General features: G+C 47.5%; 1 protein-coding gene across 1 annotated transcript in view; it reads left to right on the top strand.

Moving 5' to 3' along the window:
- The first annotated feature begins 3,466 nt into the window (after window positions 1-3,466).
- LOC311106000 (histone-lysine N-methyltransferase 2A-like) overlaps window positions 3,467-22,445 on the top strand; it is a 42,217-nt gene continuing 23,238 nt past the window's right edge. The window contains exons 1-9 of the mRNA XM_084148257.1: window positions 3,467-3,716; window positions 13,170-13,242; window positions 13,888-17,267; window positions 17,981-18,158; window positions 18,403-18,637; window positions 18,743-18,807; window positions 18,901-19,455; window positions 19,682-19,761; window positions 21,465-21,707. Of these exons, the coding sequence (XP_084004383.1) occupies window positions 3,471-3,716; window positions 13,170-13,242; window positions 13,888-17,267; window positions 17,981-18,158; window positions 18,403-18,637; window positions 18,743-18,807; window positions 18,901-19,455; window positions 19,682-19,761; window positions 21,465-21,707 (5,055 nt within the window). The 5' untranslated portion in view covers window positions 3,467-3,470. The remainder of the gene's footprint in view (window positions 3,717-13,169; window positions 13,243-13,887; window positions 17,268-17,980; window positions 18,159-18,402; window positions 18,638-18,742; window positions 18,808-18,900; window positions 19,456-19,681; window positions 19,762-21,464; window positions 21,708-22,445) is intronic.

The raw sequence follows: 22,445 nt of genomic DNA, 5'->3' as shown, positions 1-22,445 counted from the left end.
AGAACTTTCAAATAACTTGAGGTGTTTTATGATTAATAGTGATGTTGTGCTTTTGGACACTGTCCTCAGGCTCCAGCTTTATGTTTATATGTTTTTATGTTGATGTACTATTGTTTTTAATTGATTTTATTTTATTTGTATATTTAACCTATTCTTGACTGTGGTTCTTGCACTTGTTTGGGGAACAGGATTTCATTATTTTTATCTACATTTCTGCCTGAGAAATGACACCCTGATATAGTTCTGTGATCTGTGATATACTTCTGTGAATCACTGAGGCATTGTGTGTTTGTGTGTTCTTTGTCCTCAGAACTTTCAAATAACTTGAGGTGTTTTATGATTAATAGTGATGTTGTGCTTTTGGACACTGTCCTCAGGCTCCAGCTTTATGTTTATATGTTTTTATGTTGATGTGCTATTGTTTTTAATTTATTTTATTTTATTTGTATATTTAACCTATTCTTGACTCTGTGGTTCTTGCACTTGTTTGGGGAACAGGATTTCATTATTTTTATCTACATTTCTGCCTGAGAAATGACACCCTGATATAGTTCTGTGATCTGTGAAACAGTTCTGTTAATCACTGAGGCATTGTGTGTTTGTGTGTTCTTTGTCCTCAGAACTTTCAAATAACTTGAGGTGTTTTATGATTAATAGTGATGTTGTGCATTTGGACACTGTCCTCAGGCTCCAGCTTTATGTTTATATGTTTTTATGTTGATGTGCTATTGTTTTTAATTGATTTTATTTTATTTGTATATTTAACCTATTCTTGACTCTGTGGTTCTTGCACTTGTTTGAGGAACAGGATTTCATTATTTTTATCTACATTTCTGCCTGAGAAATGACACCCTGATATAGTTCTGTGATCTGTGATATACTTCTGTGAATCACTGAGGCATTGTGTGTTTGTGTGTTATTTGTCCTCAGAACTTTCAAATAACTTGAGGTGTTTTATGATTAATAGTGATGTTGTGCTTTTGGACACTGTCCTCAGGCTCCAGCTTTATGTTTATATGTTTTTATGTTGATGTACTATTGTTTTTAATTGATTTTATTTTATTCGTATATTTAACCTATTCTTGACTCTGTGGTTCTTGCACTTGTTTGGGGAACAGGATTTCATTATTTTTATCGACATTTCTGCCTGAGAAATGACACCCTGATATAGTTCGGTGATCTGTGAAACAGTTCTGTTAATCACTGAGGCATTGTGTGTTTGTGTGTTCTTTTTCTTTAGAATTTTCAAATAAACTTGACGTGTTTTATGATTAATAGTGATGTTGTGCTTGTACTATTTTGGACACACTGTCCTCAGGCTCCAGCTTTATGTTGTATGTTGATCGTATTAAAACAAAGAAAACAATCTGAAGTTGTTGTTTTTAAGTTATATATACCATGATTTTTCCGGTCCGGCCCACTTGGGAATAGATTTTCCTCCATGTGGCCCCTGAGCTAAAATGAGTTTGACACCCCTGTTTTAAAGCTTCCAGTCTGTTATTCTATCTCAATCAGCATGACAGAGTGATCTCCAGCCTTGTCCTCATCAACACTCTCACCTGTGTTAACGAGAGAATCACTGACATGATGGCAGCTGGTCCTTTTGTGGCAGGGCTGAAATGCAGTGGAAATGTTTTTGGGGGATTAAGTTCATTTCCATCGCAAAGAGGGACTTTGCAATTAATTGTAATTCATCTGATCACTCTTCATAACATTCTGGAGTATAAGCAAATTTCCATCATAAAAACTGAGGCAGCAGACATTGTGAAAATTAATATTTGTGTCATTCTCAAAACTTTTGAACACGACTGTATATTGCCATATATTACTTTTCCGTACCGATGCACCAAGTCTGGAACCAATAGGACCCCGAACAGCTTCTACCCCCAAGCCATAAGACTGATAGTCCAGGCTATTGGTTAACTATTTAACTATCTGCATTGACCCTTTTTGGGTCTTTTGACTCATCACATACGCTGCTGTTACTGTTTATTATCTATCCTGTTGCCGAGTCACTTTATCCTTACCTATATTTACATATCTCAATTACTTCATAACCCTGCACATCGACTCGGTACTGGTACCCCGTGTTACTCGTTGTGTATTTATTCCTTGTGTTCTTATTTTTCTATTTTTTTCTCTCTGCATTGTTGGGAAGACCCCGTAGTAAGCATTTCACTGTTAGTCTTCATCTGTTGTTTACAAAAAATCTGTAAGGGTATGGCTTCTAATTGATGAAGTAGCTGAGATGAAAGTGCAAAATGTTTTTGACAAATAGTTAACAGATTTAAAATTAGATTTATTTTCAACTGCACAATATTTCTCTTTCTGCCATCTGAAATAAGGAATGTATCATAAATTACATAATATTGTGTTATACAGGTGATTAAGTTATAGTGTAAATATAGTTTAAGTAATGACTGTTATACACATAAATGATTAATTAACTATAATCAAAGAAAGACTGTTAAAATTATTGTAATTGAAGTATTTCAGAATGTCCTGTGTGTTTCAGGTACAATTGCAGGTGCATTGCACCTATTTAGCACTTTAAAATGTAATTAAAAGTCAAATTTTTCATAGCAGACGAAAACAGTGTTAATAACTGTCTTGTAAAATGTTGTTGTAGCAATTTATGCTTTGCGTTTTCATAATTTTGGCACCAATCATGATCCATGGCTGACCTACCTATGAGCACGGTCCTTCTGTTCATGTCAGGTTGTTTATGGGCAGTTTTACTAAATAAAGCAGCCTAGCTACTTTATGATAGACATTAAACCACGTGTATGTGTAGTCGCAGTTATATTTTTTATTGTGTTAAATACCTAGCTAGTTGTTTCTTTCAATTATTGTATAGTTAAGAAAACGATATGAAAATTGATCTATTTTTGTGGCAGTCGCCACACTTTATAGCTAACGTTAAAACGTGGCTAGCCAGCGAGCTTGCTTCGACCACGTCACGTTGTAAGACATGAAATGTAGCTAGCTAGATAATTTAATTTCCAGTCTGCCATTTGGGATTTGTCAACTAAATGTAATTTATGTATATTGGCATAGCTGTTAAATTAAAAGTTAGCTAGCTATGCTCTCTCTGATCAGTCTGACTGCCTGCGAGTTCGTGGCTTGCCAGTTAGCTGGCTGCTACACATGTTTTATGTGGACTAACGTTGAATGGGATCATAGAATTAGGAATTTAATCGGATCTCTGAGATTGATCAAGCATCAGTAGCTAAGGACTGTTAGGTGTTTTTCGGGGCACGGCCCTGGAACCTGTTTAGTTCAGCTATGGCTATAGACGGTTTGACTAGAAACGTTGAAGAAATGCATATTCTGTGCCAATGTATGTCCACCCCGCAACATGGATACGGATGTTTTTCATCGTGGTGAGTGGCGGTGGATTATGGGATATGCTGGTTCAGGGCCACGCCCACTGAGCGCTCTGATCTTAGGGCAGACAGGCAGAGTGTAAAATGGCGCACAGCTGTCGGTGGCGGTTCCCCGCTCGGCCCGGAGGGAGCAGCAACTTAGGCACCGGGAGGAGAGCAGGCCGAATCCGGGTCTCTGCCTCCCTCCGAAGTGGCACGAGCACCCACCCGAACACGCTTGGGCTCCGTCCCGGCTTTGATGCTGCGTTACAGGTCTCATCTGCTATCGGTTGCAACCTGCAGACATTTCGGGATGTTTTGGGGGAGTCGAGTGGTTCAAGCAGCGGGGAGGTAAGCGAAAGACCAACTTGATTGTGGTTGGTTGTTAGCTAACTTATTAACGTTAAATAGCTGCAAGGTGGAAGGTAACATGAAGTGCGTACACCCGGTAGCAATGTTATACAGTAACGTTAGTACCAAGGAGTTGGATGCTGCTGCCTCCGTATTCGGTGTTAGGAGTGTGACCTAACTTGTCAACGCCAAGTAGCTAACTTTTTGTTTGGCCTTGATACCCTCACTGGGTATCAAGCCCATCAACATGCTTCAATCCATGTGCTGCTGTTACTACCCATTTCACAGTGATACACCACACAAGTCACAACAAGGAAGCCCGTTTAGGATCAGTAGCTAACGTTAGCTGAGTAGCACCAACGGTGTTGATGTTGCGAAGAGTTAAAAGTTGCCTGGTGGCTTTCTAGCCACAATTTGGCCAAAGTGAAGAATTGATCGGCTCTCTAGTTGTCCAATATTGCCACAGAGGCGAAAATAGAGATATGGGATATAGAGCTAGAGTAGCTAGTTAGCGGCCATCGTTGGCTTAGTTGTGGAGTGCGGTGACTTGTAGGGATGGAGCCTCATATCTCACCATCAACTCATCTTCAGAGGTCAGAATTAGGTCCTACGAGCCAGTTTACAACAGTAGCTAGCTAACTTGGTCGTTATTTAGCTAACGTTAGCTCAGTTTTAGGTTAATGTCTGATGTTACATTGATTAAAAGTAACAGGGGACCTCCCGGTTCGCGAGCGAGGCTCCTGTTTGAAAACAAAACATGTCAACTTGGGGAGGACAAGGAACCTGAACTTCATATTTTTGATTCTTGCTAAGGCATCTAGCTAGCTAACATTATTTATACTCAATAACTCGTTTGAATTGCCCTAGCGTAGTAACGTTTTTGCAAGCATTAGTTAGCTTAGCATTAAACGCCTATGAAGAGTTGAAGAAGCTACCGTTATCACTAGCTTGCTGCGAGGTGTCAGTGCATAATGCTAATATTGGCTAACCTTCGAACGAGGCTATTTACCTTGCCTAAATTATCAGCTAGCTAGCTATTATTCGTCTTTCTGCCTTGATCCACGCATCTAAAGTTACTAGGTAGACGCTAGTTGGAAACAACGTTATCGAATTAGCAATTTGGGTATGACTAATGGTCTGTTTAGCTTGCTAGGTGATGGATGTAGCTTGTAGTAGAACTCGCACATTTGGCTAAGTGTTTAGCTCGTGAACCTCTACCATGCTACGCACTACGCAACGGTAACTAGCTATTGCTGATACATAGGAAAATGGGAGGTGGACATGTTTCCCCCCCCCTTTTCACAGTGCGTAGTACCAAAATAATGTTGGAATTGTGGACATCTGATGACGTTGCTAGCGAACTACAATTTCTGGTGGGATTCGCCAGTATCATGTATGTTTGATGTGTGTTACGCCAAATTCCATCGTTCTAGTACTGACGGTGAGCTACAATAACGAGCCTTTTGACGGACCTTGTGATGTGGGAGTGTGTTCGGTTTAGCGAGCTACCATCTTTATTTTTTCATGATGAGCACGCGTTCAATGCAGTGGGAGTAGACCCTAGTGTTGTAGTAGATCATACATGGAGGTTAACTCAACACTTTATGAACATTGTAAGATGTACTGTTATATTAGAGTACTTATTGGTGTTATTCAGGTTTGATGTTTAGATCACATTTTGAATGTTCTCCAGTCAATTACTCCCTCATGTGTATGATTTCAATGAGCCCATTATCATGATAAGACCTATTGGGGAAACTGGAAACACTGTTTCTGCCCTGTGTACACATCTCCTACCATCACTAGTAGATTAGCCGAAAGGTTAATAGAATCTACTTTGATGTTGGCAAGTGCTATTGAAATTAGTCCCTCTGCCTGGGCTAACACTTTTTAGGAAGGGGGATAAACATGCCCCCCTCCCTCTATCCCAAGACACACAAGAGGGGGAGGGGGGGGGGGGGAAACGCACTATCTGGGATGCGGTGGGACAGACTGCCAAAATCCCTGTGGAACTTGCCGCTCATGGAAGTTGCAGACACAGCGTTGTGATTTCATTCAGAGTGGATGTTGTGCCTGGGTAGGATTGTTCTGGCTCATCACAGCCTGCTGAGCTCACAGAGCAGCCGGACACTGAGCCCCTCCTTCCAGGCAGACCCAAATCCACTTCAGCCACACAGGGGCCGTCTGAGCTCAACTTTTCTTCTGACAGCTGCCACTTTGGAATAGATTAGCCAAGCCTTTGAGATCCCTCAAAAGAGGGTTTGTAGACTATTGTTGTTCAAATGGCAGCATTTGTAGGCTATTGAATTTGGTGTCAAAGTATTTATTTTATTGATCCAGACAAATGATGGTTGTTTATTTAAGCGCCCATCTGTCAAAGTTGTCTTTTTGGGGACATTTGTTTGTCCTAAAAAAAAAAAGTCACTCACTTTTGTTTTGTGTTTCTTAGAATTGAACCCCCAGCTCTCTTGACTCAGATTAAGACCAATGTCAATCCCTCACACAAGTGCAGCTGAATAGATGTTATCAAACGGAACGCTTTGCCCCACTGGTTTTTGCAAAATGTTGTGTTTTGGTGAAAGGGGTCCAGCAGGTGTTTGCCCTATTTATATGGCTGAGCTTTGTCTGCTTTTATTCCAGCTTTCATGAAGTGCAGACGGCTGAAAGAGCACAGGCAAGGATATCAAAGGGTGAAGAGGGAAGCCTCCTCCCCCAGGGACTACGCTGGGGGGAGAATTAGTCACAGGCCCTCCCATCCACAGCTTTATTCTGCTCTAACAGGCGGCCAAAAGGTTTTCACCTCTGCTTTCAGAGCTGTGAGAAAGCCGTCAATTGTGTGTGTGTGTGTGTGTGTGTGTGTGTGTGGGGCTGGTCCCCCAGATGTTATGTACCTTATTGCACCTCGCAGGAGGTGCTTCTTCAGCTTTGTTTTGATTAGGGTGCCGGTGGAGCTGCCTCTCCCTGCCACTGTGGGTGTGAGGTGTTGGGAACATGAGCCATCAATCCTAGCAGCATCAGTGTTTTGGCACCCGAGAGAGACTAATATCAACCTTTTTGTGGGACACTCAGAATTCCTCCTTTTATTTCTTGAATTCTTCCGAGACCAACCATTGCAGTCATTGGCCAGAGCAATCTGAGAGGAATTCCCCAGTGGCCTTTTAGTAGGAATGTGTCACCGGAAGGGCAGATACAGTATGATCTCCCCAATTGAAATTCAAAGGAGGGGTGAAGTATCCATAGTAAATCGGAGTGAAGCTTCTAGCCGTTCATTTGGTTGTTCAGAGGTATCAGTGTGGATTTAGAGGGACTGCTGCTCCAAATTACTATCATAATGAGAATATGATCAGGAGGCGCATTTGTCTGTACCCAGCTCCAGGCCATTTTGAAATATTTTTTTTTGGGTTGGATTTAGTCTTGTAGCCGACATTGAATAATACAGTTGAGTAGTACGAAATATCATGTGATTTAAAAAATAAGAATAATAATCTTGCCCTACATTCATTGGATCAATCTCAATTGTTAAATCAACAGATTTTGAGTTCTCCCTGTGCTCGTAATCGTATTCCCTGACCACATTCACAATTTCGAGACTTGCTTTGCACAGTTTCTCGACATATATTTATTTTCTGACATCTCTCGCCATTGACTTGGGTTTAAACATCACAGTCCCGCAGTGAAGGACTGTCTGAAACTTCAAACGGCAGATTTCTTGCAAGATGATTATACAGCATGGAATTCTTTAGAATTCTGATGAAAGCGTCAGTTAGAAACTGTAACTTAACAATGCTAGTAATTAAATGGGACTTGAGGTTCTCTAGACATTGAGATTCCCTGGAAGTTTGGAGCTGAATTCTACCGCTTTTAAATATCCCAGGGCTGAGAGTTAATGATCAGTTGCACTACTTGATGTGGATATGTGGGGGTTACAGGGATTGTGTGTGTGTGGAGCATCAGCGGTCCTGAAGAGCAGAGCAGCCCTCAGTGACTCTTATTTACCTTGCGTTTAAAGCGAGCTACTGCTGGGACTTCTCTTCTCTGCCTGGTGTTTTAAAATTACAGTAAATGTTGAAAGTAGATGAATACATTTTAATAAAACTTTAGCTGAACATCACTAACTGGTGGGGGTTTTTCAGGTTATCTTCTGATTTTAAAGAACAGTCATATTGGGATTCTCACCTCGCCAACATACACCCGTGTACTAGTGAGGCATAACAGAATACCTCAAACCACTTTTACATCCGGTCTGATGGTTCTGCGCTTGCAGGGGACAGGCCCAACTAGCAGACCGAAACATGAACATCTCCGCAATGAATCGGACCTGTTGCTCTGTCTTAACCAGTCTATGAGGAAAGACTAGGCAATACGTGATGTGGAAGTGTAGGTAAAAATGTGCATGTTGGGGATGGAAAACAAACGGAAGCAGGGGGTAAGAAAATATGAAGAGTCTGAGTACACAACACAAGCTTTTCTTGTCACTCCTCCAACAAGAGCCTTCCGACTAGGTTATGCATGCTACCTCTCATCCCCCCCCTCTCTCCCTGACTGTACTGCTACTTTGTGTTTTACTACAGTAGCATTTAGGGCCTTGCTCAAGAGCACATAGACAGGATTTTCACCTTGTCGCCTTGGGGATTTGAACCAGCTACCTTTCGGTTAACAATGTTCTTAACCGCTAGGCTTTCTGCTGTCCCCTGTCCTAGTCGTAGCAGGTGGCTCCCTGTCCTGCAAGCAAGCCCATAAGCCCATTGGTTTCGCAGCACGCTGCTCTCCCCGGCCTGCCTGTGGGCATGGAGCGAGTGTGTGTGCGTCTCTAGCGCATGTCTGGCTGCACGGGGGAGTGAGAGGCTTGTGTGGGAGGCTTGTTTAGATTGGGATCTAGCTTGCTTCTGTGCGAGCATGTTCAACCCCAACCTCTCTTTTATCCCCGCGGTCCCCCTAGAGACATGCACAGGCTCCGATGCTGTACCAGGTGGTCAAGACGAACCACCCCCCCCCCCCCCACACACACACACACACACACACACACCCTCCTTTTCTGCCCATCCCCGTTTCCTCTTCCTCCTTCCCTCTCCTGTTTTGGCTCTGTTTACATCTAGCGGCGTGGTTCACGCGAAGGGAGGAGGAGTGTGTATGTGAGTGAGAGAGTGCCAGGGAGGCAGAGCCATGATGTAACTGAGCTTCTCGCATTTGTCGCGTTCCGCCCCCTTACCACCCTGCAACCAACCAACACCTATATCAACCTGCCTGAGAAGATGCTAATAAACGCTGTCTGTATAAAACTGTAGCACAGTCTATCAGTGTCAGAGTTGAAGTGAAAGATGGATAGATCGAAATATTCAGGTGTCATTAGGCAACATGATTAAAAATGAATGAATTTGAAAAAGCAAAGCGAATAATTTATGAGGCTGCTACTATATTGCAAATTATCGACACTTGTCGTCGTCACCAAAAATCTAGGCTATATGCCAAATGAAATTGCCACTGACTGAATGTTGCCTAATCACTATATTACTAGTAAATGTGACGTTAACATGTTGGAAGTGCTATTCAGGTTGGAGTTAAGACTGTAGTGGAGTTAAGACTGTGGACTCCTAGACAGCAGCTGCTCTACAAACCGGGCCGAAGGGACTTAAACTACAGCTCCACATGCTGCTATAAATACAGATGATGAATTGACACACCCCCACCCCTCTGGCACGAGGAGTGACACAAAAGACTTCCAAAGGAACTCTGAGATATGAATCATCTCACCAGCCCCGCAGGGTTGGTTGGCTGGGGATTCACTGTGGCTAGTGGGGGTAAGGCCTAGTTACGGTGGGATGCAAAGATGGGCGTCTAAGACCTATGTGTTTTCTGACATGCATGTATGAGTTATCTTTGGCCTCTCAAGTTGCCCAAGTCTAATGGTCAGTACAACTGACGGTCATAAACGACAATGCTTTTGCTAGTTAAGCTAGGCGTACCATAGAATATACATTTGCTGTTAAACTTACAGGCATTTTGCAGTTGATGAGCGGGGTCCCACTTTGGTGTTGGAGGACATTGAGTCTGTCAGTCTCCTGTTTTTATCTGCTTGATCTATAATTACTGTTACACACTCATCCTGTGGCCCAGACGTAATTACAAATGGAGGGTCCTGGAGACTGAGTAATATTCTTTTTCTGTCCAATTCCAAGTGAGCGGAGTGGATCTTTTAACTGGTGCTGTGAGTGTGACGCGTTTATATCCTGATATAAAACATCCCACACCCCACTGTAGAGACTGCGCTGATTAGGTCCACCATCATCATGTACAGTTGTAGACGAGGGCACCATATGGCACCCTATTCCCTATCTAGTGCACTACTTTTGACCAAAGCCCTATGGGCCCTGGTCAAAAGTAGTGTACTAAACAGGCAATAGGGTTCCATTTGAGGTGCAGCCTAGGCCTAGTCAACTGAGAGCACCATTGGATGTTGTTGACCTCACTATGAGTCATGTTTTAACATGCTGTCTGGGTTGCTTTGGAATTATTGCCTTCAGGTAACTCCTATAGCTAGAGATGGTCTCGTTCACTGTGCCTAACCTCAACATGAGGAGAGAGTGAAACATTTAGAGGGAAGTAAAATGAGTACCCTACTAAGTGAATGTGTGTGTATTATGTCAGGAGATGAGTTGGGCCCATCAGGCCCCCTCAAAGATTACCTGACTGAGTGGGTGACATCACAGCTGATATAAGGCAGCCTAGCAACCGCTGCTGCTAAGGATACCTGTGTGCCCTGATAGGACTTCCTGGAAGTTAAGAAAAACAAATGTCATGCTAACATCAAAGCGGTGACCCGATCCTGTAGGTTCATGCTCTACAACATTCGCAGAGTACGACCCTACGTTACACAGGAAGCGGCACAGGTCCTAATCCAGGCACTTGTCATCTCCCGTCTGGATTACTGCAACTTGCTGTTGACTGGGCTCCCTGCCTGTGCCATTAAATCCCTACAACTCATCCAGAACGCTGCAGCCCGTCTGGTGTTCAACCTTCCCAAGTTCTCTCACGTCACCCCGCTCCTCCGCACACTCCACTGGCTTCCAGTTGAAGCTCGCATCTGCTACAAGACCATTGTGCTTGCCTACGGAGCTGTGAGGGGAACGGCACCTCCGTACCTTCAGGCTCTGATCAGTCCCTACACCCAAACGAGGGCATTGCGTTCATCCACCTCTGGCCTGCTGGCCCCCCTACCTCTGCGGAAGCACAGTTCCCGCTCAGCCCAGTCATCCTGTTAATGCAGAATTCTGAGTTTTACACTCAGGGAAAAAAAGAGAATGCATAAGAAATATCTTGCTGCGTTTTGTAAGCACAGGTCTTAAAAGCTTCTTATTGTAACGTCTGTTCGGCATCAGACACATTTTGTGCTTCAGTTGCACTTCTCCAGGATGAGAATTCACCAACCGGCATTCTATCAGCAGACCACGCTCTGACTGATGTGGAGCTACATTTCTCCGGTACTTTTCTCGGTGTAGCCTACTTTTTTCAGGTAAAATGAAAGATTAACTTCAAGCAAAACAGGAAATGTATCTGGCTACATGCTTTCCATGGCTTCTGTACTCACCGTTCACCCATGACTGCGTGGCCAAGCATGACTCCAACGCCACCATTAAGTTTGCCGACGACACAACGGCGGTAGGCCTGATCACCGACAACGATGAGACAGCCTATTGGGAGGAGGTCAGAGACCTGGAAGTGTGGTGCCAGGACAACAACCTCTCCCTCAACGTGATCAAGACAAAGGAGATGATCGTGGACTACAGGAAAAGGAGGCCCGAGCACGCCCCCATTCTCATCGACAGGGCTGTAGTGGAGCAGGTTGTGAGCTTCAAGTTCCTTGGTGTCCACAACACCAACAAACTATCATGGTCCAAACACACCAAGACAGTCGTGAAGAGGGCACGACAAAGCCTATTTCCCCCTCAGGAGACTGAAAAGATTTGGCATGCGTCCTCAGATCCTCAAAAAGGTCTACAGCTGCACCATCAAGAGCATCCTGATTGGTTGCATCACAGCCTGGTATGGCAACTGCTCGGCCTCCGACCACAAGGCGCTACAGAGGGTAGTGCGTACGGCCCAGTACATCACTGGGGCCAAGCTCCCTGCCATCCAGGACCTCTATACCAGGCGGTGTCAGAGGAAGACCCTAAAAATTGCCAAAGACTCCAGCCACCCTAGTCATAGACTGTTCTCTCTGCTACCGCACGGCAAGTGGTACCGGAGCACCAAGTCTAGGTCCAAAAGGCTTCTGAACAGCTTCTACCCCCAAGCCATAAGACTGCTGAACAGCTATTCAAATGGCTACCCAGACTATTTGCGTTGACCCCAACTACACGTTGTTTATTATCTAAGCATAGTGACTTTACCTTTACCTACATGTACATATTACCTCGACTAACCTTTACCCCCGCACATTGACTTGGTACCAGTACCCCTTGTATATAGCCTCGTTATTGTTTCTCTTTTATTTTTTTATTTAGTTTATTTAGTAAATATTTTTTCTTAACTGCATTGTTGGTTAAGGGCTTGTAAGTAAGCATTTCACAGTAAGGGCTATACCTGTTGCATTCGGCGCATGTAACAAATAAAATGTGATTTCATAACATTTAGAAATATCATGGCCATGCCTAGTTTTTGCAAAAAATACCTTGCTTTTTCATTGTAAGCTCATTTACTTATGTGGTTGCTAACCAAATAGCGTTGCACTTCTGTTGTCATCTGATGAAAATGAAGCTATTTTCCGCCTAATGTTTCGCGCTGATGTCTTTTCTGTGAAGGGAAAAGTATAGTTGCATGTCCCTGATCACTCTATCGAAGCAACAAAAAAAAAAAACGACTTTCAATATAAAACACAGGTGAAATGGTTTAAAACGCAGATTGTTTGATGGTCTGTGTTTGGAAATGCAGATTTCTGAACTCTAACACGACCCCTGCTTTAGTTGCTTTTAGCTTTTCGCTCCTGGGCTCTTCTCAGATATTTCAGACGGTGAGACCTTTTTTCCAGAGGGTGACTAATCCGCTTAGCATATACCTAAAACAGGAAGACTTGACTGACTTGTGGTTTTGGCGGCACTGTCAGTTACTCCACTCTAGCGTTCTGACAGCGCCTTCTCCAGCAGCTTAAGGCACCTAATCTGGAAAGCATAGGGAAACTGAATGACTGGAACCCGACTGGAGTGAGTCAGCAGCAAGGTGAAAGTGAGACTGGACTACCGTTATTGACAAGGGGACTAAACTCTGTCCTTGTTTTGAGTGGTTTCAGTACGGGATGACTGTACAGAGCTAGGCCTGAACATTGTGGCTTTGAATTCTTCATCTGTTATTCACTCATCACTTTGACCTGTAAATAAAGATTACTCATTCTCTTATTTGATTGAAGTATTTTGGCAAACGTATTTACTTTTTTGTGTTTCTTGTCTTTTCCCACCATAGGAAGGAACATTTGGAGGGTTTGGTACAGTCAGTGAACACCGAAGAATACGGAGTCCGTCAAGGACGTTGGCAGGTGAGGTGTTTTTATTTATATACACTACATGACCAAAAGTATGTGGACGGACACCTGCTCGTCCAACATTTCATTCCAAAATCATGGGCATTAATATGGAGTTGGTCCCCCCTTTGCTGCTATAACAGCCTCCACTCTTCTGGCAAGGCTTTCCACTAGATGTTGGAACATTGCTGCAGGGACTTGCTTCCATTCAGCCACGAGCATTAGTGAGAGGCACTGATGTTGGGCGATTAGGCCTGGTTTGTCGAGAGTGGTGTGGAAGAACTTGACTGGCCTGCACAGAGCCCTGACCTTAACTCCATCGAACACCTTTGGGATGAATTGGAACACTGAATGCGAGCCAGGCCTAATTTTCCATCATCCGTGCCCGACCTCACTAATGCTCTTGTGGCTGAATGGAACCAAGTCCTTGCAGCAATGTTCCAACATCTAGTGGAACGCCTTCCCAGAAGAGTGGAGGCTGTTATAGCAGCAAAGGGGGGACCAACTCCAATGTTAATTCGCACTGCTTTGCGTTATCTTGGCCAAGTCGCAGTTGTAAATGAGAACTTGTTCTCAACTAGCTTACCTGGTTAAATAAAGGTTAAAAAAAAGTTTAGCCCCACTTATTTGAAACCTGTTATTTTCTCTGTTTTGTACCAGTTACTCCCACGCAGGAGAAGAAGCCCAGAGGCCGACCCCCGCGGGCCCAGACTGCACAAAAAGGGGCCGCAGGCGCCGGCCCTTCACCCTCGTCTGCCTCAGGGAAACCTGAGGGCCAGGAGCGGCCTGCGGAGAAGGCCAAGCGGCTGCCTGGGAGGCCGCCTGGCTCCGGAGAGAAGAGGAGAGGCCGTCCTCCAGCCTCTGGCACCCAGAGGAGTTGGCAGGCCCGCAGCCATGCAGCCAACGACAATGACAGCAGGCAGGCGGGACAGGAGCATGGCTCCACGGCTGCACACCGCAAGGACAGGGCCGAGGACAAGAAGGAGAGGAAGGCCACAAAGAGAACGCCCCTGGGCTCCGTGCAGCAGCAGCACGACACAGAGGCCAAGCCTCCCAAAGCGAGCCGCGAGTCCAAGGTGACCAAACTGAAGCGGCTGCGCGAGGTCAAACTGAGCCCGCTCAAGTCGCGACTCAAGGCCATCGCCAGGAAGTGTGTGCCGGTGCCTGGCGTGCCCCGGCGCAGACGAGGACGGCCTCCCTCTGCTGAGCGCCTCAAAGCCGAGGCTGCTGCTGCTGCTCAGGCCTCTGGTTCAGATGAAACCAAACCAAAGGCCTTGAGGGTCCGCCGGGACGGAGATACGGACCCCCACACTCCTCAACAGCAGTCTAAGCTCAGGGTGTCCCATGTTGCTGAGGAGGACGACAGCCCCGACGTCCACAGCTCCTCCCCGCCCTCCAGCCCGCTCGCCTCATCCTCTCCCTCCAAGCTGGGCAGGCCGCTGAACCTGAGAACCAGCCCTCGCCACATCAAGCCCGTGCGGATCGTTCCCCCCTCCAAACGCACTGATGCCGCAATCGCCAAGCAGCTGCTGCAGCGCGCCAAGAAAGGTGCGCAGAAAAAGAAACTGTTGGAGAAGGAGGCGGTGGCCATAGGAGGGCAAGGGGGCGCTGGCATGGAGACGGGTATCCGGAGGAGGAGAAGAACGCAGCTGAAGAACATCAGGCAGTTCATCATGCCCGTGGTGAGCACTGTCTCACTGCGCATCATCAAAACCCCAAAGCGCTTCATCGAGGACGAGGGCAGCTTCGGCGCCCCTCACCCCCACATGAAGATGGCACGGTTTGATGCTGTCCCGCCCCCCGTCGCTGCTCCCCAGCCCGCCTCGGCCTCCTCCCCCATACGGCCGTCTACAGCTGCAGTCACCACCGCCGCTGCTACAGCCGTGACCGCAGCTCCGGTCGACACCCTGCCTCCCCCCGCCGCTGTCACAACCAGCAGCGCTACGGCCGTGGGGGCCAGCCTGCTCAACAACCGCTGCAACAACAGCACCAGCAACGGGCGCTTCAGCAGCAGCGCCGCCTCGTGTGGCTCCAGCGCCATGTCCCAGCACTCCTCCCAGTCGTCCCGCTCCAGCAGCCCCAGCCTGGACGATTCGTCGTGCGACTCCCAGGCTTCGGAGGGCACTCAGGCCCTGTCCGAGCCCGAAGACGAGCATGACGACGAGCGAGACCACTCCCAGGGAGAGAGGGAGGGGGACTTGCTGCACACCTCCAGGCCACCGTCGGAGCCCGAGCAGGAGCAGCGGGTGCTGATTGAGAGGGGCCGGCGGGGACGCAGAGGGCAGGGTGTGGGCAGGGGCAGCCTTGGGGCGAGGGGCAGAGGCAGCCTGGCCACCGGCGGGAAGAAGGCTATCATCAGCCCGGCCACAGGAGTGTTGATGTCCAACTCTCAACAGGCTGCCTCCACCGCCTCCTCCTCCTCCTCGTCCCCCCCGCCTCCCCCTCTCCTTAGCCCCCCGCAGCAGGCCCAGTCAGGCTCCAACACGGTGGAGCATCACCCCCACTCCCCTTGGATCCTGCCCCACCCATTTCTCCAAGGCCCGTCATTGGTGCTCTCCAGCCTGCAGGACAAGCGCAGGTCCATCCTGAGAGAGCCCACCTTCCGCTGGACATCTCGGTCTCGCACCGAGCAGCAGTACTTCTCCTCTGCTAAGTACGCCAAGGAGGGCCTTATCCGCAAGCCCATCTTCGACAATTTCCGCCCTCCCCCTCTCACGGCCCAAGACGTAGGTCTAATGCCCCATGGTGCCGGGGGGGTTGCTCCAGCGGGTTACCCCACGCCAGGCAGTGGCGGTGGGTCCGGGGCGGGCACCCGCTTATTCTCCCCACTGCATCATCACCACCAGCAGCACCCCTCGTCCCGCTTTGAGTCGACGCTCCAGAAGCGCAGCCCGCTGCTGCGCGCTCCACGCTTTACTCCCAGCGAGGCGCACTCGCGCATCTTTGAGTCGGTCACCCTGCAGTCGTCATCGGGGAGCAGCCCGGGATCGCTGTCCCCCCTCCAGTCCTCCCCAAAGTCGGGCCGGTCAGTGAGACGCAGGAGGAGGAAGACCCTGGGACCCCTGCGCGGTCAGCCCCGGTCCCCATCACACTCCATGACCACGCGGAGCAGCCAGCCAGGGGCCCCGCCAGGAAAGGGCCCCTCTGAACTATGTGTGCTGACAGGCTCTGTCTCCACCGGTGCCATCAGCACCAGTAACTCCTCCAGCTCTCTGCCCACTAGTGCCTTAACGCCTGCCCATTTCAGCACCTTCTCACCGGGCCCCCTGGGCCTCTCTACACAAGGGCCTTCCTCCTCCTGCGACGGACACAGAGCAGCCGGGAGTCTTGGTGGCGGTGCGGGCGGCAACTCCTCCTCTTCCCAACTCTTCCCCCTCTTCACTTCCAGTCCCCAGGAGACGGGCCGCGGTGCCGGGAAAGGGGGGAGAGAGAGGAGCACCTCGGCTTCCCGGGACTCGGCTCCTGTCAGGGAGATGGAAAGGGAGACTGAGAAAAGCAGAGAGCGTGAGAAGGAGAACAAAAGGGAGGGTAGAAAAGATTGGGAGAGGAGAGGGAAGGCGTCCACTCCAGACGCCTCACCTAATACGACCCCCAGCCTGTTTGCCGTGGAGGGGAGGGAAGGGGAGGAGGCTCTGACCTCCCTCGCTCCTAAAAAGACACCTGGGAGGAAGAAGTCAGCGTCCGTAGACTCTGGTACAGAGACGGCACCCGTAGACAGGGCTGTAGTCCACTCTATTCCCCTTATCTTGACCAAGGGCCGCCTATCCAAAAAGACCCGGCCCTCGGAGAGGGGGCCAGAGGCTGAGCCTGGGGAGAAGGAGAAAAAAAGTGCCCCTGCCCAGCAGACAGGCCTTCCCCCAGGGCAGACCGGCAGCAAGAAGCCCCTGGCGGCCCCGTCCCTGGGCTCCATGCTGGCGCACGCCGAGAAGCTGCCTGTGGCCGACAAGCGGGTGGCGGGCCTGCTGAAGAAGGCCAAAGCGCAGTTGTTCAAGATCGAGAAAAGCAAGTCGTTAAAGTCTCCAGACCATCCTAAAGTTCAGGTTAGTTCCCCTCCTCCTCCCCCTGCTCCTCTCCCCTCCACTGACTAGGCTATTTCTGTTGGGTTTTTTTAACACGGAAAGGGTTTTGATATGTCTCATCGTTGTCTCAACACAACCACGATAAAATCATTTGACATGATTCTGAGAATGTTTTGCTGCCATAAATAGCATTGTGAGTGTTTGAACACAGACTGAAACTTGATAGCAGGAATGTCCCTGAAAGGGGGTTATGCAAGAGGAATTCTGCCAAGCCACCTTGTACATCCGTGCACAAATGCTGTTAAAGTACTCTCCTTTAGAAAACACTTGAAGATGTGTATCACAATGTGTATCTGTTGACCGGTAAGAGCGCCCGGAGGATGATGGTTTACAGATTAGGGCTGTCACGATACCAGTATGGTGATACTTGATTTTCCACCACATAAAAATAACTTGAAGCAGACTGAACTCTATGGTCCTTTAAAAAAACCTGCTGTATGTAAAATATTGTATGATGGGCTATAGCTTGGAAAAGAAACAAATGTGAGTGGGTGATAACAGAAGGCTGTGTGTTCTCAACAACTATTTCCCACAATAAATATACGTCTGTAGCCCCTTCAGAGACTCATTTGGAAGAGGGTTAACATTGATCAGATGTCGTTTTTTAAACTTGAAATACACAGTCCCAGAATTCAAGTTATACTGTACTGATGTTGTTGGCTTTGCTCCACCAGAGCCAGGAGAGCGACTCTTCGGAGACGTCGGTGCGAGGGCCGCGCATCAAGCACGTGTGTCGCCGTGCCGCTGTGGCCCTGGGCCGCAACCGGGCCGTGTTCCCCGACGACATGCCCACCCTCAGTGCCTTGCCGTGGGAGGAGAGAGAAAAGATCCTGTCTTCCATGGGGAACGATGGTGAGATCCGTGTTAAACGGGCACGTCCCCTTTTGAATATTTGTAATGAAGTATGACCCACTCGCATACTCAAATGCTCCTCCAACACATCAAGGAAGTCATGGCGTTTGAGGGTAAGGACCGTACCTTATTCTGTTTCATATGTTTCTGGCCTGGCACCCCGTTACAAGAGTGATTTCCTATTTCCAAGTGGGACCTTTTTCGTAGTCACCATATTGTGCGGCGAATGCTCCCCCCCTCGTAGACAAATCTTCAGTGGCGGGCTCGGAAGAGGCGGAGCCCCAGTCCCCTCCCATCAAGCCGGTGATGAGGCACACCAAGACTATCCAGGAGGGAGGGGCGGCGCCCAGAAAGGGGCGGCGGTCGCGGCGCTGCGGGCAGTGTCCCGGCTGCCAGGTCCCTGAGGACTGCGGAGTCTGCACCAACTGCCTGGACAAGCCCAAGTTCGGGGGCCGCAATATCAAGAAGCAGTGTTGCAAGTAAGAATGAAATTATGTTTACTTGAGTTGAGTGATTTCCCAGCCTCACTAATTTAACGCCACAATGTTTGAATATGTGACTGACTGTATGCGTGTATGTCACAGGGTCCGAAAGTGTCAGAACTTGCAGTGGATGCCTTCCAAGATTTTTCTCCAGAAGCAAGTGAAAGGTCAGTGTCTTTCATAAAGCCTTATGCATAAAACCACAGTGTCTTCACAGTTCTCAGTGTAATTGACGGGATTGTATCATTTTGAATTTTTAGGCAAAAAAGACAAGAAGAAGAACAAACTGTCAGAGAAAAAGGAGGCCGTACCCCCCGTCAAGGACCCAACAAGCACGGAGCCCAGTCTTAAACCGACCCCGCCCCCTTTAAAGGAGGAGCCCCCTCGCAAAAAGAGTGAAACCCCTCCCCCGAAGTCAGGTGAGGAGAAGCAAAAACAGCCGCCGCCGTTGCTGCCACCGTTGCAGTCCCCCCCAGCCGACAACCCTACCGCCCAAAACGACCAGCCCCCCAAAACCCCCAGCGGCGCCACCGCCCCTGGGCATGACCAGAAACATCCTGAAACGGTACCAACAGGTGCTGCTAGTAAGAAGGAACGCAAGCCGCAGCAGCCCACCCCTCCATCCTCCCCTTCCTCCTCCTCGTCGCTCCAGAGCTCCCCCTCCCCACTAACGCCCCTGCAGCCCCCACAGCAGCAGAGGCCCCAGCCCACCCAGGGGCCTGCAAAAAAGGAGGGAGGGGCTCCCAAGTCTCCACCCACAGAAGCCAAGAGGAAGCCCCAGCAGCAGTGCCTGGCCACGCCCATCACAGACACAGGTAGGAGGAGCATGATATCTTCAATTGTAATGGTTATGATTACCCCTTTGTGGAATGGCTATAAAATTGCTGTTTTCCATTGTAATTTCCCTTGCACACTAGTGTATCCATCTGTTAACACTATGAAATAATATAATTACATTTATCTGATGCGGTGTAAAGCAGTGATTTGCTCTAAATGGGATAGTAGCTAACGTTGGTACTCTGATAACGTGTGTCCCCTCAGCACCCGAAGGGAAACCAATGAGGAAACCGACTCCTCGCTCTGTCCCGCCACCACCTAAACCCACCAAACCAAAAGAGAAGGTATGTTCTGCACTAGGGCTGTTGCGGTGACCGTGTTACCGCCACACCTGCAGTCATGAGTCATGACCGCAGTAAAATTCCACGTGACCGTTGAGTCACGGTAATCTCCTCTAATGTACTCTGGACATGCGTTGGTAGTACCCAACTCGCTAACGACCATCAGGTCGCTAATGGCCTGGTACTCAGCGCTCTATTGTCCCTCTAACCACTCGACATGAATCAAAACAGTGTAGTGCTTTTAAAACTCATCTCACTGTGATGATACGTTTGAAGAAAGAAGTTCAACAACCGATTTGAAACTGAGTGGAAAACCTGGTCGTTATGGATGATGTTTCAAAGCCTAACAACGAAATGGACTGAGCTTTCTAAGGTGATGATTAATTCAAAACACCCATACGCATATCAGAGTTTATGTATACGGCATAGGCCAATATGAGCCCAAGGACGAATTTTTTAAACAAAATTAAAATAATGATTGTGTCGTTATTCAATACATAGCCTACCACATATTACGCACAGCAGAAAAACATCAAACTAAACTGATTTTAATTGGTCTAGCCTATACTGTGAGTAATCACCTTTGTGTGGACTGTATGCATATTGGATGGACTGGTTACCTTATGCTGCGCTCCAAACGATCTATCCACAAGTCTGGGAGAGAATGTATAGGCCTAGGCGACGCTGTTGGTGTATTGATTGTGCAGGACTGCTTACCGTTATAGTGAATTTATATTTCAGTTGGAATGGCCTAGTAATAGGGCATTTCTTTATATTTTCATAATTAATAGGCTGGCACATTTACCTTTTAGCTACAGAATATCTCACCACTGTGCGTTTCCATCCCCTCTACTTGATTCCTTTCTCCAGCGCGCACAGAGAGGAGCTGTCTGCAAATGATGATCAATTGATAGAACAGTGCGTTCAACCTGTGCAAGGAACAGAGCGCACGCTTTTTTATGACTTTCTCAAATCATCAATAGCCTATAGTCGCACCATGCAGCCCATATATTTTTTGATTTCTAAGACATTTTAAGGTTTGTATCATTCACAATTAAAGTTGCCAAATAACTCTAAATCTAGCGTATAAGACCTGTTTTAAATTGTCATTTTTACACTCGCTCTGCAATGGGAAAAATATCCAATTAGGTTTTTCTTACTATAAAATCATATTAAATAATGGCACGGGACTTATAAGCATATCTTGTCTGCTAAATTAGCAAGCCTACAGCCTATGGCATGGCACATAGCCAGATAACAGTAGGCCAACTCATATTCTGTTCTTCTGAAATACATCTTCTTCATATCATGTTTCTTTAGACCTGCTTTAAATAAATAACAGATGTATTGTGATGGTGTATATTACATAGATTTATTAGACTTCCTTAAATGTAGAGATTCCAAAGGCGCGCATCAGCAGTTTGTATGCGGCTTGTAGCCTATGCGTGGAGGCCTGGTAAAGCGAAATCTGGTCAATTACCATGAGACCGGCAGTCTTTTGCATGACAGTAACCAGCTGACCAAATTTCATGACCGCCACAGCCCTATTCTGCAGTTCCCTTTATGACGTGATGTATTTGTAAGGCGATGCCAAAGGCAAATGTCCATCTTTGGTTGGACAATAAAGTGATATACAATTTATATTCCATAAATCCCATGCATGCCCTCATCCCTGACCCCTCTCTCCTCCACCTCCCTCTCCCCAGCAGCAGAAGCCGTTGGCCACCAAACCTGAGAGCAGTACTTTAAACTTGCTGAGCACTCCCTCGACTGGGGGCACCGCCAAGCAGAAAGTGCCCAGCGACGGAGTGCACAGAATCAGAGTGGATTTTAAGAAGGACCATGACGTGGAAAATGTGTGGGCCACCGGCGGCCTCAGCCTCCTCACCTCCGTGCCAATCACCCCGCGGGTCGTCTGCTTCCTCTGTGCCAGCAGTGGCAACGTCGAGGTGAGTCACAAGCTCCTCTTGCTCTCTCTCTACCCCTGTGCTCACTCTCACTCTCTCTCTCACACACACACACACACACACACACACACACACACACACACACAACATAGGTGAGGACAGGCTGGCCTCGCTCTCAAAATGAGGGAAAAGGAGAACTTCTTTGTATTTCAAAATAAGAATGGAATAAAGTGAGCTACTCATCTAACATAACGTGGTGGTACACCCCCTGGACAGGATGCTAGTCTTATCACAGGGTTGTACCGGACCGCACCAGCGGGCCCACTTCAAGCATTCAACATATGACATATCAAAGTCTACGAATAGGTTTGGGCGATATCCAGATTTTCAGACCGTTTCTGTACCATACCGGGGTAGACGGTATTACCAAAGCAATTTAGGCAACATGGATCTTGATCCAGGAGGGGGTTGATTGTCTCTGCTGTAACCAAGAAGCTTGATTTTGCCATCTAGCCACTTAGCTAGCAAGTTAGCCAACTAAATGCATAGCTGGAGCCCTGAGCTGGAGATAATTTATTTGGCACCCCTGCAGCCCCTGTGAGGGTATTGAAAATCATACCGTCGGTATGTCTAAATACCCCAGTATACGGTATATTGCCCGAGCCTAGCTACGAATACTCAGATGGCACATAGGCCACATGGTTTAGACCCATAGTGGTCGTCTTCAGGCAGTTCAAAGTGTCTGAATAATACCTCTCTCACACACAGCCTTTTATAACC

The sequence above is a fragment of the Coregonus lavaretus genome (genome assembly GCF_964263955.1).
Source record: "Coregonus lavaretus genome assembly, chromosome: 30".
In the NCBI taxonomy this organism is placed as follows: domain Eukaryota; kingdom Metazoa; phylum Chordata; class Actinopteri; order Salmoniformes; family Salmonidae; genus Coregonus; species Coregonus lavaretus.
Note: the sequence above shows the minus strand (reverse complement) of the source record. Positions and strands in the feature narration are given on the sequence as shown.